At 45.5% G+C, this 18,769-nt stretch overlaps 1 protein-coding gene across 16 annotated transcripts in view; it reads left to right on the top strand.

Annotated features, from left to right (window-relative positions):
* Positions 1-18,769, top strand: part of LOC137353490 (RNA binding protein fox-1 homolog 2-like) — a 342,023-nt gene extending 323,254 nt beyond the window's left edge. For 12 of the 16 annotated variants that reach the window (XM_068019825.1, XM_068019827.1, XM_068019833.1 and 9 more), the window contains 2 exons: positions 4,875-4,947; positions 15,434-18,769. In XM_068019825.1, the coding sequence (XP_067875926.1) occupies positions 4,875-4,947; positions 15,434-15,560 (200 nt within the window). In that variant the 3' untranslated portion in view covers positions 15,561-18,769. The remainder of the gene's footprint in view (positions 1-4,874; positions 4,948-15,433) is intronic. The other 4 variants (XM_068019836.1, XM_068019834.1, XM_068019835.1 and 1 more) reach the window with 2 other exon arrangements.

Genomic DNA, 18,769 nt, shown 5'->3' with positions numbered 1-18,769 from the left:
TCCCCCTGGCCCCCTCTTCCCCACCCCCTTCTGTCCCATTCTTCCCCCCTCTCTCTCCCCCTCTCGCTGTTCCCCCCCCCCTCTCTCCGTATCTCTCACTTCCCCCCCCCCCCCCACCTCTCTCCGTATCTCTCACTCTCTCCCCCACTTGCCCCCACCACCCCCTCACCATCTCTCTCTCACTCCCCCACACCCCGGTCCCCTCCTCCCCTCTGGCTCTCTTCTCTATCTTCTCCCCCACCCCCCCCCCCTCCCCCCAGTCTGGTTCCCTCCCCCACTCCCTTCTGTCTCCCTCTCCCCTCCCCCTCTCCTTCCCCCCTCCCCTCCCCCTTCCCCCCTCCCCTCCCCTTCCCCCCTCCCCTCCCCCTCTCCTTCCCCCCCCCTCCCCTCCCCCTCTCCTTCCCCCCCCTCCCCTCCCCCTCTCCTTCCCCCCCCTCCCCTCCCCCTCTCCTTCCCCCCCCTCCCCTCCCCCTCTCCTTCCCCCCCCTCCCCTCCCCCTCTCCTTCCCCCCCCTCCCCTCCCCCTCTCCTTCCCCCCCCTCCCCTCCCCCTCTCCTTCCCCCCCCTCCCCTCCCCCTCTCCTTCCCCCCCCCTCCCCTCCCCCTCTCCTTCCCCCCCCTCCCCTCCCCCTCTCCTTCCCCCCCCTCCCCTCCCCCTCTCCTTCCCCCCCTCCCCCCCTCCCCTCCCCCTCTCCTTCCCCCCTCCCCTCCCCCTCTCCTTCCCCCCTCCCCTCCCCCTCTCCTTCCCCCCCTCCCCTCCCCCCCTCCCCTCCCCCTCTCCTTCCCCCTCCCCTCCCCCTCTCCTTCCCCCCTCCCCTCCCCCTCTCCTTCCCCCCTCCCCTCCCCCTCTCCTTCCCCCCTCCCCTCCCCCTCTCCTTCCCCCCTCCCCTCCCCCTCTCCTTCCCCCCCTCCCCTCCCCCTCTCCTTCCCCCCCCTCCCCTCCCCCTCTCCTTCCCCCCCTCCCCTCCCCCTCTCCTTCCCCCCCTCCCCCTCTCCTTCCCCCCCCCTCCCCTCCCCCTCTCCTTCCCCCCCCTCCCCTCCCCCTCTCCTTCCCCCCTCCCCTCCCCTCCCCCTCTCCTTCCCTCCCCCTCCCCTCCCCCTCTCCTTCCCCCCCCTCCCCTCCCCCTTCCCCCCCCTCCCCTCCCCCTTCCCCCCTCCCCTCCCCCTCTCCTTCCCCCCCTCCCCTCCCCCTCTCCTTCCCCCCCCCTCCCCTCCCCCTCTCCTTCCCCTCTCCTTCCCCCCCCCTCCCCTCCCCCTCTCCTTCCCCCCTCCCCTCCCCCTCTCCTCCCCCTCTCCTTCCCGACTGAGACTTCTGAGACTGATTTAACAAAGGTTCTTGTAATGTAGGCTGCATTACTGGGATTGCTTTATATGGATTATTCATTAGTGAGTGAACCACCAACACTGCATTTTATCCTAGAGACAGTGTCATTCTTCATCCTCCACATAACGACTAGAATGAAATGATTGTCAAATTGGAGACAAGAAAACAAGAAAAATCAGAAGGGATGAAGGTCCATTTAAGATGTGTTATTTCTCTCAACAGTTTTCTGACAGTTTTTCTCCCCTACTTGCTCTTGCTGAAGATACTGACTGCTCACTGGGATATGGTTTCAGTCATTCCATTGCTTTTCTCACGTGACCATTATTAATTTATTAGTCTTAATGATGAGTGTTCTGTGCTGGGGTATATTTAAAGACCACTAGCAAAGCCTTGCATCTATCCAGGAATGCCATCTTGAGATATCCACCCGCACAGCAGGCAAGTAGAATTAGCTACTTTAATGGCTTGTTCTGTGACACATGTATGTATCCAGGATCTGAAAATCTGAGCAAAGATCAAATCATGCAGGCAATTTAAAAAAATCCTCATTTAGTAGACTTGCCTCAGCACTCCAATAGTGACTTCTCCCTACTGCCCACTGGGGCCACAGTAGATGACGGTCCAGCTTTTTGCACTATTTGGGAGGAGATTGTGATATGCTCAGAGAAACATTGTTAATCCAGTCTCCTTTGAGGTGAAAATCAAGGGAAGCATGTTAGAATTTATTGGAAGATACCATAACTGCAGAGATGGTTTGTTGGCAGCAACAGCAGCAGCAATGGGGAAGGAAAGTTTTACCCATGCTATTTTATGGCCCTCAGAACTTGACTCTTTCCACTATCCTGGACATAGGATTTCTTGAGGCATTTTTCAAAGGGAGCATTTCAAGTTGTTTATATGCTGCAAATTATATGGGTAATTTGCTGGGAGATTGACTGGGTAAAGTCAATCACAAGCATTCCTTTCAGATCGCCTTTTAAACAAGGCATGGACTTTCTTACAGAAAGGTGCTGTTTTAAAAGGATGCTTTCCATTACTTCTTGACCTTTAATTTGTGAAAAATAATTTGTTCTCTCAATTGCAGCTTGCAATTTTAGTCTGGTCGTCTGGTCCTTCACACATTGATGTGCCTGTCCTGGAATAATATAAATCACAACACAGAAGGAGGCCATTCAGCTCCAGACTTCTGTCTAATGCTAGCACCTCAGCTGGAGCTATGTGTTCTGATCTCTTTCTGCAAGTTCTTTTATATTTGTTTTCAAATATTTATCCAATTTCCTTTTAAATGAATTTATGGTCTCTGCTTTAATAGCCCCTTGTAGTACTATTCAATGTCCTATAACCCTTTGTGTGTGTGTGGGGGGGGTGGGGTGGTGGGTGGGTGGGGGGAGTCCTTCGAACTCCCCTTTGGTCATGATATTCCTGAGCTAATGCCTCGGTTACTGATTTGGCAGCCAGAGAAAATAATCTTTCATTATTCTCTCAAAACTTTTCATATTTTGAAGCCTCTATTAAATTCCACCTTTAATCACCTTTGCTCCAGTGAAAAGAGCAGTAATTTTTTGAAAATTTTCATTCCTGATATTCTAGTTGACCTTTACTGTATCCTTTCTATGATTCTATTCTTCCTATACTGGGGTGCCCAAAAATGCATGCAGTGCAGCAACTGTAGCCTAACCAATGTCTTGTACAAATTCAACAGTAACTTGCATTTATGTAGCATATTTAATGTAGGGAAACCTACCAAGGTGCTTCACAGAAGTGTAATCAGACAATACGTTCAACACCACTTGCCTGTTTTTATATTCAATACACACACCTACATAGATAAAATTTTAAATCCTATTTGTTTTTTTAAGGCGTTTTCTACTTGTACTCCTATGTTTAAAAATCTCCATTCATGTGGCTCAACTGTCTAGAGTGAAAAGGTATATGTTGTCAAATTGGTTTAAGCTAAAACCAGGAGTTGCAGGCACTGATGATGAAGCATTTGGTGCTACTATAAAAGGGAACTACATTTTTATCTTGGATTTTCTTTCTCCAATTCAATTGCTTTTCTTGCCACTTCTGATTTCTGAGCTGGAACACAGTTTTGACTGTGGCATTTTTTTGTTATCTGCATATGGACACCAAAATCTTGCTAATGCTTTGTAATCTGTCTTCGGGTCATGGGGAAAGCCATCTCCAAACAGAAACTATATGAATAAATGATGGCATTCTTTACAGTTACCACCTTACAGGTAGAAAACCTTGCAGTCTGGTCAAGATATTCTATTTATTTTTTTATTTAGAGATACAACACTGAAACAGGCCCTTCGGCCCACCGTGTCTGTGCCGACCAACAACCACCCATTTATACTAACCCTACAGTAATCCCATATTCCCTACCACCTACCTACACTAGGGGCAATTTACAACGGCCAATTTACCTATCACCTGCAAGTCTTTGGCTGTGGGAGGAAACTGGAGCACCCGGCGAAAATCCACGCTGTCACAGGGAGAACTTGCAAACTCCGCACAGGCAGTACCCAGAATCGAACCCGGGTCACTGGAGCTGTGAGGCTGCGGTGCTAACCACTGTGCCGCCCAATTCTATGAGTCAACTGTGACTTGTATGGTACATTTCAAATGAGTCTTGGTTGAAAGTATTTATAAAGCATCTGCTTGAAGCAACTCACATACCTTTGCCAACCACCATTGTTTGGACCTGTCCATCAAGGGTGACTTGCAGCTTAGCAGGTCACTGCTGGTTACGGGCATTAATCTAGGGCTAAAGACCCTTCCTCAGTGAGTTGGTACTGGCTCACTTTTCAGTGATATGTCGACATTTGATATGTGAAGAAAGATAGATTACCTATCCAGAAGAGTCACATTATTCTTTGAAGCTTTCACTTAGTACGAACCCTGTTGTTTCCACAGCCTTTTTTTTGAAGGGGGTTCTTACTATCAATCTGCTTGGATTCATTGTGCAGTGTGCACATGGCGAATAGGGTTTGAGAGGATAATGTCTCAATGCCATTGCACCATGAATGTAAATATGTCTCAAATGATTTTCCTTTTACCTGAACTGATGCATTGATTTAATCCTAATGATATTTGTAGGGTGTTCTAGCCACAAAAAAATGGAGGTGACTTTTAACTGGGAACAATCAGTGGCTCAGTTGGACTGATTATTTATGGAAGAGAGAAGAACTTTTCTCTCTGGTGACTCAGGCTGAATTTAATAGGCATTCATGCCATCTGGTGCCTCACTAACTGGCAATTCTTCATGGATAGCTTGTCATGTTAAATCTGAGCCCAATCTCCTCCTCAGTCAGCATTTGTGCCTTTCAGCGAGCTTACTGGATAGCATTCAAGGGTAGGAGCCCTGCCTGAAATTTCCCATGAAGCCGTGCTGAGACCAATTGCAGAATGCCTCACTTTGTTTTATGCTAATGTGAGCTGTCAAAGGAGGAACCTCGGATCCTGCTGTTTTTTATTTTCAGTTTGGTCTTGCCGGGGCAATGCATTTCTGCTTTGATATTTCAATTAAATTTATTATTATTTTTGCAGCTATGGGCGTGTTTACACTGCAGACCCCTATCACACACTCGCTCCTGCTCCCACCTATGGAGTTAGTGCTGTGGTAAGTAAACTCTTAAGTTTTGATGTTCCTTTTTTTTTCAAATGGCAACAAGTTTCATTTAATGCAGAAAAATTCTAAGGCCCTTCACAAGTACAGTACAGCAAAATGGGCATTAAATCCAAGGAGGAGATATTAAGTGGGGTGATCAAAAGCTTGATCAAAGAGCTGGGTTTTAAGGAGAGGAGTAAGGTGGAGAGTGGGAGGAAATTCCAGATCGAGGACTGGATGGCTGAAGACAAGGCCCCCATTGGTGAAGCAAAGGGAGGGGGAATGCAACAAGTGGCTAGAATTGAAGGGAAGGAGAGATCTAGAGGGGTGTAGGGCTGAAGAATGTTAGCGATAATGAAGTACAAGGTTATGAAGGTTATGAGGATGAGATTTAAAATTGAGGTGTTGGGTAACTGAAAGGCAATGTAGGACTGTGAGTACGGGGGTGGGGGTTAATGGGACCTAGTGCAGGATAGTGCAGTGGAGTTTTGCATGAGTTTAAGTTTACAGGATAGGAGGCTAACTAGGAGACCATTGGAGTAGTCAAGTAGAACCATAGAAAAGTTATGGCACAGAAGGAAGCCATTCAGCCCATCATGTCTGTGCCAGCTGAAAAAAACTAGCTGCCCAATCTAAAACCACCTTCCAGCACTTGATCCGTAGCCTGGCAGGTTACAGCACTTCAGGTGCAAGTCTGGAAATGTCGATGGCGTGGATGAGGTTTTCAGCAGCTAATGGACTGAGGCGGGACTGAAGAGTGAGATTGCAGAGGTGGAAGTAGGCAGTCTTATTATGGAAAGAACATGGGTCATAAGCTCAGCTCAGGTTTAAATAGATGGTTGCAAACAGTCAGATATAACTCTAGGCAGTTGGCAAGATGAAGGGGTTAGGTTGGTGGCAAGTGTGTGGTGCTTGTAGTGGGGACTTCGGTCTTCCCAATATTTAACTGAAGGAAATTGTCATAAAAGCAGTCTTACAAGACCGAGGTGGTGGGAAGGTAAATCTGGATGTCATCTGCATACATGTGGAGGTTTACCTCATGTCTTCAAGTAACATGTAAATAAGGATGAGGGAGGGCCAGTGGTAGATCCTGAGGTTACTCCAAAGGTAATGGTGCAGCGACAGGAAGAGAAGCTGTTGCTGGATAGGTAAGAGTGAGAGCACTCCCACTGAGCAGGACAACGGAGAAGTAGTGTTGGAGGAGGATTGTGTGGTCGACGTGGTCATAATTTGCAGAGGTTGACAATCCATAGTCACAGAGGCTGTCATTTGTGACCTTGATTAAGGCCATTTCAGTGCTGTGGCATGGGGCTGGAAACCTGATTAGAGAGATTGAAATGTGGAATTGCAGGAAACATCTGTGTCTTTTGCACTTGAGGGAGCAAATTTGGGGAATATAGCGGATGTGGTGGGGAGGGTGGGGGCGGTAGCGTTAGTTAGTTAGAGATACAGCACTGAAACAGGCCCTTCGGCCCACCGAGTCTGTGCCAACCATCAACCACCCATTTATACTAATCCGACACTAATCCCATATTCCTACCACATCCCTACCTGTCACTATATTTCCCTACCACTTACCTATACTAGGGACAATTTATAATGGCCAATTTACCTATCAACCTGCAAGTCTTTTGGCATGTGGGAGGAAACCGGAGCACCCGGAGGAAACCCACGCAAACACAGGGAGAACTTGCAAACTCCACACAGGCAGTACCCAGGATTGAACCCGGGTCGCTGGAGCTGTGAGGCTGCGGTGCTAACCACTGCGCCACTGTTACCAGAGAGGTTTTACAGGGGGAGAGGCTATCAAAGCTGGAGGTAAGGGAGTGATTGAGCAAATGATTGCAGAAGCAATATGATGAATGGAAGGCCAGTGTCTAAGCAGGTAGGAGTTTGAGAGTGCACTTGTAAATGACTTGGGGAGAGTTTTTCCTAGAGGTGAACAGAAATAAGTGGTATTGGAAGGAGGAGGGTGATGTGGGCAGTAAAGGATCCCAGGAAGTGTTCAGGAGTTGGCCTTGTGTAATTGAGACATGATAATCCAATGAAATAGTTCTGCAAAAAACTTTGTGCACACCTTAAGGAACTGAAGCATGGAAGCTACAACACAACGTGACAGAAGTAGGAAATAGAAAAGATGCAAGAGAGGCTAAATATGGGAGTGTGGGGGCAAAACTTGGCTCAAATCTCTCAGAATGATGGTGTGGGATTGCAATCTCTGGTAGGCCACACCAATGTTCTCATTTTTTTGTTTGCAGTGTGCAGGTAATTTGTTTAAGTTAGTGGCCTTTTTTAATTTTTTGTGTGGCCACGCACGTGTGGTAACTGAGAGGCTAACTTCACAGCCTGTACAGTAACTTTTAGATTGCCACATGGCCATGTAGCTTACAGGGAATATTGGGCCAGACTGTGTGGGGGAGGCAGACGTTAGTGAGACATTGAGGTTTGACAACAATCGTCAGCTTTCCTGCAGCCAGCAGATTCAGTGAATTCAGTTTCCCAGTTTGCTATGGTGAGATTTGAACTTGCAACCTTTGACTTGGTAGCCTGTACCATAATCACTAAGTTACCATACCCAGCCAAGAGCGACGTCTCAATTCATTCCATCTTCGCTGCCTTCGGAGAATACTTGGCATCAGGTGGCAGGACTATATCTCCAACACAGAAGTCCTTGAAGCGGCCAACACCCCCAGCTTATACACACTACTGAGTCAGCGGCGCTTGAGATGGCTTGGCCATGTGAGCCGCATGGAAGATGGCAGGATCCCCAAAGACACATTGTACAGCGAGCTCGCCACTGGTATCAGACCCACCGGCCGTCCATGTCTCCGTTATAAAGACGTCTGCAAACGCGACATGAAATCGTGTGACATTGATCACAAGTCGTGGGAGTCAGTTGCCAGCATTCGCCAGAGCTGGCGGGCAGCCATAAAGACAGGGCTAAATTGTGGCGAGTCGAAGAGACTTAGTAGTTGGCAGGAAAAAAGACAGAGGCGCAAGGGGAGAGCCAACTGTGCAACAGCCCCAACAAACAAATTTCTCTGCAGCACCTGTGGAAGAGCCTGTCACTCCAGAATTGGCCTTTATAGCCACTCCAGGCGCTGCTTCACAAACCACTGACCACCTCCAGGCGCGTATCCATTGTCTCTCGAGATAAGGAGGCCCAAAAGAAAGAAAAGAAACCATACCCAAAGTAACCTGTTGCTGTACTTCAGATGCTGGTGGCACAGCACTTTAATACACTGACAGGCTGTGCTGCGGGCTAGTGGAATGTAGTTTTTCTCACCGCACTTTTCCCCCATGCAACTTGTTTCTGAATTCTACTGGAGGCTCTTGTTGGGACACAGTTCCAATACCTTTCACATTCTCTGTGTGTACGTTTAGATAGTGAGTGTTGGCAGGTTATTTGGGTATGGGTGAGAATCATGGCAGAACCTGATCCTGCCCTCAAGATGACCAAGATACGCATTTTCCTGTAGGGACCACTAGATAACAATCAGGAACAGGGGCCCTGGCTGATTTTATGCCCATTCTCTGTTCTGGTCCTATGGCACTGAACCAATTGTAGCAGCTTAATTGCTGCCTTTGCTGGATCAGCCAAAACCAAACAGGCTGAGAATTGAATCTGACCTGTGTGGGTCAGTGCTACATTGAATTGTGGAGTTGATTCCTTTAAGGATGGTGAATAATTTTGAGTGGCTTATACATATTTTGTGACTTCGGGACACAGAGCAGCCCAGTTGCTCGTATTCTTCAGGGATTGTGGATGGTCGGCAAGGATATGCAGACACAAAATTCAAAGTAAAATGAAGGTTTTTTAGAAAACTTTTAGTTGACGAGGCTGAGTAAATTATTGCTGCTATTAGATTAATACAAGCCACCACCTTTCTGCTGCTGGTTTGGAACTCTCTGGGAAGCAGGAAGTTGATAAACAATCAGTATATGAATCGTTCAAATTTGATGTGACTGCTGCCTGGGCCCCATCCATCCTCCTTAATTGAATCTGTCTCCAGACACACACCCTGTTAGTGTTATCAGGGAACCTGAGAAATGTTTTCATTTCACCATTGCTGTGTGGCTAACGTCCACTTGGGGCTATCTGATCATCAAATCTCGAACATACGTATAGGCGCTAAGTTCAATTAAAGTGATTGATTAGTTTCTGATGGGTTAATGCATCAGACTGAGATTCAATTGGATCTCTATACTCCTGATTGATGAGGTGGTCTGGAACAAAGCGTTTATTTCTATTTCTCTCCACTCCCCCCCCCCCCCCCCCCCCCCCCCATAAATAAACAGGGCAGGTCTGAGAACTTTCTACAGGCGTGCCCATCAATTCTTCATTGATTCCTTTATTAACCTCATTTAAAATCTCTTGGTAAGGGCAAGCTGACAGAACAGAGTGAACAGATTAGTGGTGCTGCATGTTGTGCACCTGAAGCATTGCAGCACAGGCTGGGAGATGTGGGGTTCCTACCTGTGCTTTCTCCTCACATCAGCTAGCCTGAATTGAGGCGAGCTGCTTCCTGGACAAGAGAAACTGGGACAAAGGCCCAGGACCTGGTTGCCTGTCAACCTTTGCCCTGACCCTTTGATCAGGAAATCTTTTAAAACAGCAGCACTCAAGTCAGGAAATGGGGGAGACCCTTTAAACCGCATTATTGCAGAGGTCAGTACAGTTTTAATTTGTACATCTGGTAACTCACCACTGCATTCACCACACTTGGTGTGGTGCTGTGCACATAGAACATTACAGCGCAGTACAGGCCCTTCGGCCCTCGATGTTGCGCCAACCTGTGAAACCATCTGACCTACACTATTCCATTTTCATCCATATGTCTATCCAATGACCACTTAAATGCCCTTAAAGTTGGCGAGTCTACTACTGTTGCAGGCAGGGCGTTCCACGCCCCTACTACTCTCTGAGTAAAGAAACTACCTCTGACATCTGTCCTATATCTATCACCCCTCAACTTAAAGCTATGTCCCCTCGTGTTTGCCATCACCATCCGAGGAAAAAGACTCTCACTATCCACCCTATCTAACCCTCTGATTATCTTATATGTCTCTATTAAGTCACCTCTCCTCCTCCTTCTCTCCAACGAAAACAACCTCAAGTCCCTCAGCCTTTCCTCGTAAGACCTTCCCTCCATACCAGGCAACATCCTAGTAAATCTCCTCTGCACCCTTTCCAAAGCTTCCACATCCTTCCTATAATGCGGTGACCAGAACTGCACGCAATACTCCAGGTGCGGCCGCACCAGAGTTTTGTACAGCTGCAGCATGACCTCGTGGCTCCGAAGCTCGATCCCCCTACTAATAACAGCTAACACACCATATGCCTTCTTAACAGCCCTATTAACCTGGGTGGCAACTTTCAGGGATTTATGTACCTGGACACCAAGATCTCTCTGCTCATCTACACTACCAAGAATCTTCCCATTAGCCCAGTACTCTGCATTCCTGTTACTCCTTCACCTCTCACTTTTCCGCATTAAACTCCATTTGCCATCTCTCAGCCCAGCTCTGCAGTCTATCTATGTCCCTCTGTAACCTACAACATCCTTCGGCACTATCCACAACTCCACCGACCTTCGTGTCATCCGCAAATTTACTAACCCACCCTGCACAGTTGGTCCTTCTACGTAGAACAGCTCCTAATGTCTCCTTTAGGTATAAGTGGGTGAAAAAATAGTTTCTCTCCCATCCTCTCCTGAAGGTGCTGGTTCCACAGCCAGCTGTTACCCTCTCATGGCCACTGACTCATGACCCTAGACAGTGAATATCGCCAGGCTATTCAAACATGGGAGGCACCACAACAGAGTAATCCAGTCCTTGCCCAACATACACGTTTTCTAACCCTGGCATTGGTTCATGAGGAGAAGTGGGATCATTGTGCCCTTTCCCAAGCCCAGGACACTGAAGCCAGTTGTAACAAAATCTTTCAAATTTCAAGCTGATAAGCTCTTCAACTTGCTAGTTCCTTCCCAGCAGCCCCTTCTATGCCAACAAAATCAGTCTGCAGTTAGCAGTCGACTTGTAAGCTCACAGTACTTCTCTCAACCTCTCTCTTCTCTCTGCCCACTCTACCCCCCTTGCCTCCCACCACACATCAACCAAGCAGAGAGCCAGGATAACCACCTTTATTGGTGTGGATCTTGTGCTATGTGGCAGTGAGAATGTACACTCCCTGTTTTTTATGTGTTCAGTCTACCAAATTTTCAGAGCTCCTTAACCCACAACAGTGCTATCACCAGTTGAAGCAATACTCAGAATAGACAGAAACAAGAAAAAACTAAGTTGTAAAAAAACAAAAATACCGTGGGTGCTGGAAATCTAAAATAAACAGAGAAAATGCTGGAAACATTCAGCAGGTCTGGCAGTATCTGTGCAGAGAGAAACAGGGTTAACATTTCAGGTCAATGGCCCTTCATCAGAACTGGGAGGTTAGAAATATAATAGATTTTGAGAAAGCGAAAGAGTGGGGAGGGAGGAAGGGAATAACAAAATGGAAGGTCTGTGATGTGTGGAGGGCAGGACATGGATTTGTATAGGGTAGGATATGCCTGAGGAATCTGATGGCTTTTTTTAAAGAAGTGCCTAAAGTAGTGGACAGGGGAATGTCTATGGATGTTATTTATTTGGACTCCCAGAAGTTATTTGAAGTTTACCATAAGATACAGTTAGCTAAATTTGAAGCTCATGGAATTGAAGGCAGATTATTGATCTGGTTAGGAAATTGACTAAGTGGCAGGAGACACAAAGGAAGATGGTTGTGGTTGTCAGCGGTCAATCAGCTCAGTCCCAGGACTTTACTGCAGGAGTTCTTCAGGGTAGTGTCCTGGGCCCAACCATCTTCAGCTGCTTCAGCAATGACCCTCCCTCCATGATAAGGTCAAAAGTGGTGATGTTCACTGATTGCAGAGTGTTCAGCACCATTCGCGACTCCTCAGAAACTGAAGCAGCCCTTGTCCATATGCAGCAAAACCTGGACAACATCCAGGCTTGGGCTGATCAGTGGCGAGAAACATTCGTGTGACACAAGTGCCAGGCAATGACCATCTCAAACGAGAGAATCTAACTATCTCCCCTTGACATTCAATGGCATTCCCATCGCTAAATCCCCCACTGTCAACATCCTGGGGGTCACTATTGACCAGAAACTGAACTGGACCAGCCACATAAATGCTGTGGCTACAGGAGCATGTCAGAGACTGTGAATTCTATCGCGAGTAACTCACCTCCTGACTCCCCAAAGCCTGTCCACCATCTACAAGGCACAAGTCAGGAGTGTGATAGAATACTGTCCACTTGCCTGGATGGGTGCAGCTCCAGCAACACTCAAGAAGCTCAACACCATCCACGACAAAGCAGCCTGCTTGATTGGCACCCCATCCACAACCTTCAACATTCATTCCCTCCACCACCGACGCACAGTGGCAGCAATGTGTACCATCTATAAAATGCATTGCAGCAACTCACCAAGGCTCCTTTGACAGCACCTTCCAAACCTGCAACCTCTACCACCTAGAAGGACGAGGGCAGCAGATACATGGGAACACCACCACCTGCAAGTTCTCCTCTAAGCCACACACCATCCTGACTTGGAACTATATTGCCGTTCCTTCACTGTTGCTTCAAAATCCTGGAAATCCCTTCCTAACAGCACTGTTGGTGTACCTACACCCCAAAGACTGCAATGGTTCAAGAAGACAGCTCACCACCTTCTCGAGGGCAATTAGGGATGGGCAATAAATGCCCACATTCCCTGAACGAATAATAAAAAGGACAGAGTAGGGATAATGGATAGGCATTCATTGGCAGGATGTGACCAGTGGTGTCCTGCAAGGATCTGTATTTGGACATCAACCATTCGCCATATTTATTCATGACTTAGATAATGGGATAGAAAGCCAATGACACAAAGATTGGCAGCATCGTAAGCAGTGTAGATGGAAGCATAAAATTACCAGGAGATATTAATAGATTAAGTGAATGGACAGAACTGTGGAAAATGGATAGAACAAGTACTTTCTAAATGGTGAAAAGCTGGAAACAGCAGAGGTCCAAAGAGACTTTTGTGGGTGGGGGGGGGTCCAAGTACTTAGATGATTAAAATGACATGGTTAGATACAGAAAATAATCAAATAGGCTAATGGAATTCTGGCCTTTATATCTAGAGAAATAGAATACAAGGGGTAGGTAGGAGTCATGCTTCAACTATACAAAGCCCTGGTTAGACTACACCTGGAATACTGTGAGTAGTTCTGCACACCACACCTTTAAAAGGAATATATTGGCCACCAGGGAGTGGATCATAACCAACTCTGTACCCTTCCCCTACTATCTATACATGTACTTTCCAGCAAGAGCCATTGGATAGTGATAAAAAGCAGAAATTCAGGATGTTTTTTAAATAGTTACTTTTCCCTTCACTACCCCAGGAGTGTCATAGTCGTACAGCATAGAAACAAGCCCTTCGGCCCACCCCGTCCATGCCGACCATAAAGCCTATCTATACTAATCCCACCTGCCTGCATTAATTCCATATCGCTCTATGCCTTTCTCATTCAAGTACCTGTCCAGATGCCTCTTAAATGTTGCTACTGTTCCTGCCTCCACCACCTCCTCAGGCAGCTCATTCCAGATACCCACTATTCTTTGTGTGAAAAATTTACCCCATTGATCCCCTTTAAACCTCTTCCCTCTCACCTTATGCCCTCTAGTTTTAGTCACCCCTACCATGGGAAACAAACTCTGGCTATCTACCCTGTCTATGCCTCTCATAATTTTATATACCTCTATCATGTCCCCTCTCAGTCTCCTTCGCTCCAGGGAAAACAGACTCAGTCTATCCAATCTCTCTTTATAACTCAAGCCCTCCAAACCAGGCAACATCCTTGTGAATCTTTTCTGCACCCTCTCTAGCTTAATCACATCTTTCCTGTAGTGCAGCGACCAGAACTGCACACAGTACTCCAAATGCAGCCTAACCAATGTTATTGCTGAGACCAGTTGAAGTATCCCATCACTTCCCTGGCTGAAAAGAGGCAACTGAGTATAGATTGAGAGTCAAATTTGGGATACTTTAGTTAGTGGTAAGCTGGATGGCATCGTTACCAATTAAAACATGGTTCTGCTTTCTCCTTTTTGCATACCACTATTTAAATAATTAGCAGAAACTCGACGAGGGATGTTGGATTTGAGGAGTTAGAAACTATTTGTGATGAAGCTGCATTAGCTGCACACGACTCGAATTGTGGGGCTACTCAAGACCATCTGGATCCACTGCTATTCAGCTCTGTTGATTCTTTAAATCACTGCTTGTGATTCCATCAATGCATTTTTAACAAAATGAAGTAAAGTAGTAAATAGAAAATATGTTCATGGCTCAGACTTTTTTCTGAAGACTTTACGTTTACAGCCAAAGGCAGTTTCTTTAAGCAGACCAGGTCTCCCTGGACCAAGAACTATGTCCTTTCATGTGTCATGCCTGTCGAGGCTTATCGAGGGTCAATAATGAACCCTTCTTATTCATTGGAGGTCACACAAGTCCCTGCCATATTCTGCTGTCCCCGAAGGCAGAAAATAATCTGATACTGATAAATTATGTACAAGCTAAAACTATTAAGACTTATTTACAAACGTCAAATAAAACAGTAGGTTACTGAACTTGCCCAATGCTTCAAACAGTGAAATGAGAATCAGCCCTTTTTAGAAGCTAGTCCATAAGTGTCTGAATTTGACTTGTTGGGAGGCCTTCCAGATGCATTTAACACTGCAAATCTCAGTTCAAATCTCTTGCTGGAACGAAAACATGTGGCAGAATTCACCTGTACTTCAGTTCCAATACCTTGGAGTTCAAGCTGTCGGATAGCCAAAATCAGACATTGCAGGAGGAGTGATTGCATGGAATGCTAATAAATGGATATAGGTTAATTATCTGAGTCTCTCTTAATACCATGACCACGTATAATTCAAGTTTTACCAAGACAAAGTCCTCTTCCTGACTAAACAACTTTTAGCTTCTGTTCTTTATTTGGTAGGTTCAATAGCTTTTAACTTTTAGCTAATTCAGAATTGTACAAAATAAGTTCCCTAATTTGCTACAAAGATGTTAATTCAATAATTCCTCCAATTAGTCATTGAGTTATTGAGATTAGATCTATGGTCTGTGTTGCATTACTTGATCCTATTTGGAGCATTTAAAGGGATCTTGCAGTTAGCCCTCGCATCCTTGGGCTTGGCAGGTTAAGGTCAGGTTAAAATTAGAGAGGGTTTCTGCTGTCAATATCTCTCTCACACATGGATCTCAGGTGAGGGCAGGATTGGGACTTGAGCATGATGCCTCTGCAGTAAAATAGTCTGCCAACACTGATCGTCAAGTCTCACATATGAATAATGGCCAGTCGGGCTGGCTGCTGTCAATAGCTTCAGGAGAAAAAGAGAAATTATAGAATTTTACTTAGCTTTACTTACTGTTCTTTTCCATTTCCAGGCGAGTTTATACCGAGGTGGATACAGCCGTTTCGCTCCCTACTAAAAGTGATGTGAACTCCTGCAATGGGAACAACCCCTTCCCAAGGCCTGGGTGTTGCAATATTACAAGTAGTGGAATTTTATAGCAACTCAACACGAAAAAAAATACACGAGAAAGCGAGGAAATCATTACACGAGAGAGAGACCTACTTTTTTATACCTCATTACGTTCTTCTAAACATGTATTTTTTTCCCTTATGTTTCTGCCTTTTTTTTTGTTCCAAAGATTGTGCAAACAGTTTTTAACTGTGGTATAAAAGTGCATTTCTTTGTGTGTGTAGTGACATTTATGAAATCGGCTTCATCTGACAAAAGAGAAAGAAACTAAAAATATTAGTCACAAAAACAAGTTAGTGAGAGCCAAAAGTGAAATTGGGTGCCCATTGGAAGCTGGTCCCAGAAACTGCATGTATGGAACAGCAGCAACGAAGGATTGTTGTTACCGAGACTCCTGGTGGCTCTGGGAAGGGTGGAGAATTTCACCACTGAAGGTAGGTCAGTGCAGAATGGGGAGGGGGGTGGGAGATGGAAATGGGCTGTATGCGAGTTGATGGAGCCAGTTTTGTGTCGTGCTTTGATTTTGTACTGAGCAGAGCAGCAGCTTCCAACCATTTACCATTTCCAGAGTTGGTCAGCCTGCTAAATGGTGCCTATTTGCACCTGCCTAAACAACAGCAACAGCCAAAAAATAATTTACAGACTGCAAAGTGGATGCATTATGAACATGTTTTTTTCCCCTTTTTAATGATACGTTCCAGACTGTCACCACCCCAGTGATGTACATTTATCTGAGCAAATTTGCTTTTAAAATAATTGAGTAAATGCATTAGGATCACAGTAGACTTGCCCAGCAAATCCCAATGCAAGTAGTAACTCTCCTGGTATAAATGGGGCTAGTATTATACTTCACCTTCAGTTAGCACCATTAAGAGATACAGCCCTGAAGTGTTAGCACTAAATGCATGCATGTTTTAATTGCATCAGTCCTAGCATAACGGTACTGATTGTATTATCCAATTCAGTTGTGTCCTTATGTTTTTTAATGTGGCCTAGGATGTGTTCTGATTGGCTTGACATGCTTGCATTCAGCAGACTTACAGTTTGAAAACTGGTGCCTTTTATTTCAACCATTTTGTTAACCCTAATCATCAGTGCAGGTTTTGGCTTTATTGTTTGTAGCCTTTGTTTCTTTACCTCTATTTTCAGTGAATAACAACACCAACAAAGGAGATGCTGCACAGAAAATGGTCATCTGGCTAAAAAAGGCAGGGCCAGGCCTATCTATCATCTATAAAAGGAAGAATGAGGGTTCAAATTGGAGGCAGGGAGGAGTCATTACTTTAGTATTTGAAAGCTTGCAGTCAGCAGAGATTTGGGAAATAGTCAGTCACCCAGTTACATCTTGTAAGAAGACATGAATTCCACACTATGTTGACAAGCATTTTAGAGGCATTCAGGATGCCATTTCAATTTTTTTAAAGTTGAAAGTTGAGCAGGTATGTGAGAGTTAAATTCACTCGTTGAGGCTCTAGGTCAGTCTGAAGCTAATAGTTTATTGTGCGGGCTCAGGGCTGGCCCAGACTTTTCTATTCTGCATCAGTGTTCCTGGGGCACTGCTATCTGTTTTCAAACCCTGTTTTATATCCCTGCAATGGGAGATGTGGATTGAAAGAGAAGTGCACTTTCATGTTTCGGACAAGTGCAGTTGCTGCCAGAGCTTCTGATCATGCAGTATCCAGCAAGATGGTGTGTACTGCACCGACATATTAAGCTGTTTAAAGAAAAAGGGACACTAGTCGTAGACACCACACTGCCGCCCTTAAATTATGATATTGTTTTGCAAGCCAAAGCGTGGTTTGTCGCTGTATGACAATTATGTTTTTTTGTATATAAAATATTTTAGTTGTCATTGTAATGGGGAAACATTCACAGAAACGTCTCATCACAGAGGAAGGAATTTAAAATGGGAACTTGGTGTGGCACTCAATGGCATCTCCTGGTAGCTCTCCTGTTAGTGTAGTCTCGCATTTAAAATGTTATTATAGAGGAAGGAAACTGTAGAAGCCACAGGCAGTTTGTATTAGTGGGAGGCGCTGTTCCATGTCACACCAGGTTTGATGATCACTTTCATTCCTATGACTACAAATCACATTCTTTTACTTAGATTCACTTTTATATTATACCAGCAGATGTTTTAGTAAATTAGCACTACAGCTGCTCCATTTACTACCAAATAACGCATTGGTAATGTTCTCGCAGCAATTATTCTCTTTACCTGATTTTTTATTTTGCTTTCTAAGAGTCTCATAACAGCTGTAGATTAGTCAGAATCTTTGGAGGGAACAATTTCAGATTAAGAGCTCTCTTTTTGGATAAAAATTGTCTTGCTTCTAGCAGGAACTGGCTATGTTCAGTCAGCAGCTCACTGTGTGGGTAAATGTCCAACAGCCCCGTCCATCAGACCAGGTTCTATGGGACTGACAATATTTTATTTTGTTTTATTTGTTTTGTGTGTGTGTGTGTGTGTAATGTTTTTCGGACCGTACCCATGCGCAGCCTATGGCTATATCCCGACTGGAATAGGAAACACTCACTCTTGGGTGTTAGTGACAAGAAAACATTACCACAGTGACGTGGCTGATGCTGATACTTGAATCAACTAATCCTTCGGCCTTTTTAAAACACCATTTATTTCTTTCCATCTACTTGGAAAACAGTTCATTCTACACGATCACTTCCCCACCCTCCCCACGCCCCTCTCCCTCCTCTCTTTCCCCCCCCCCCCCCCCTCCCCCCAAAAATAAAGAGAAATTCTAAACTTCCATAACTGAGATTCTTGCTCACCACCAGCCAGGGAGAGGGTCTTCCCTTCCAGCTTAGAACGGAGGGTGGGGAACTAGAAATTGTGCTGTGGTGCAGGCATTAGAAAGAGAATAAAATAGGAGAAAACACTAAACCGAATTGAAAAACCATGCACAGGTGGTATTTAATCTTCCTAGAAAACTAGCATCAACACTGTCCTGACCCTGATCCGCCTTGTTTTGTGAACGTTTCCCTGGAAGGTATGGTATATCGTATAGTAGCTTCATCACCGAGCAGTATTCATTGGGTTATAATTAGATATAATCATGAATGTTAAGTAGATAGGACATGGACTATTATTCCTTTTGTATTACTTCCCATGTATAAATTATTGATCTTGTTGCTGGCTTTTATAAACTCGAAGGAAGGGGAATCCCTTCCTAACAGTAATAAAGCACTGTTTTTAAAATAAAACAAAAATGGTGAGAACACA

The sequence above is a fragment of the Heterodontus francisci genome, chromosome 41 (assembly GCF_036365525.1).
Source record: "Heterodontus francisci isolate sHetFra1 chromosome 41, sHetFra1.hap1, whole genome shotgun sequence".
NCBI classification, from domain to species: domain Eukaryota; kingdom Metazoa; phylum Chordata; class Chondrichthyes; order Heterodontiformes; family Heterodontidae; genus Heterodontus; species Heterodontus francisci.
Note: the sequence above shows the minus strand (reverse complement) of the source record. Positions and strands in the feature narration are given on the sequence as shown.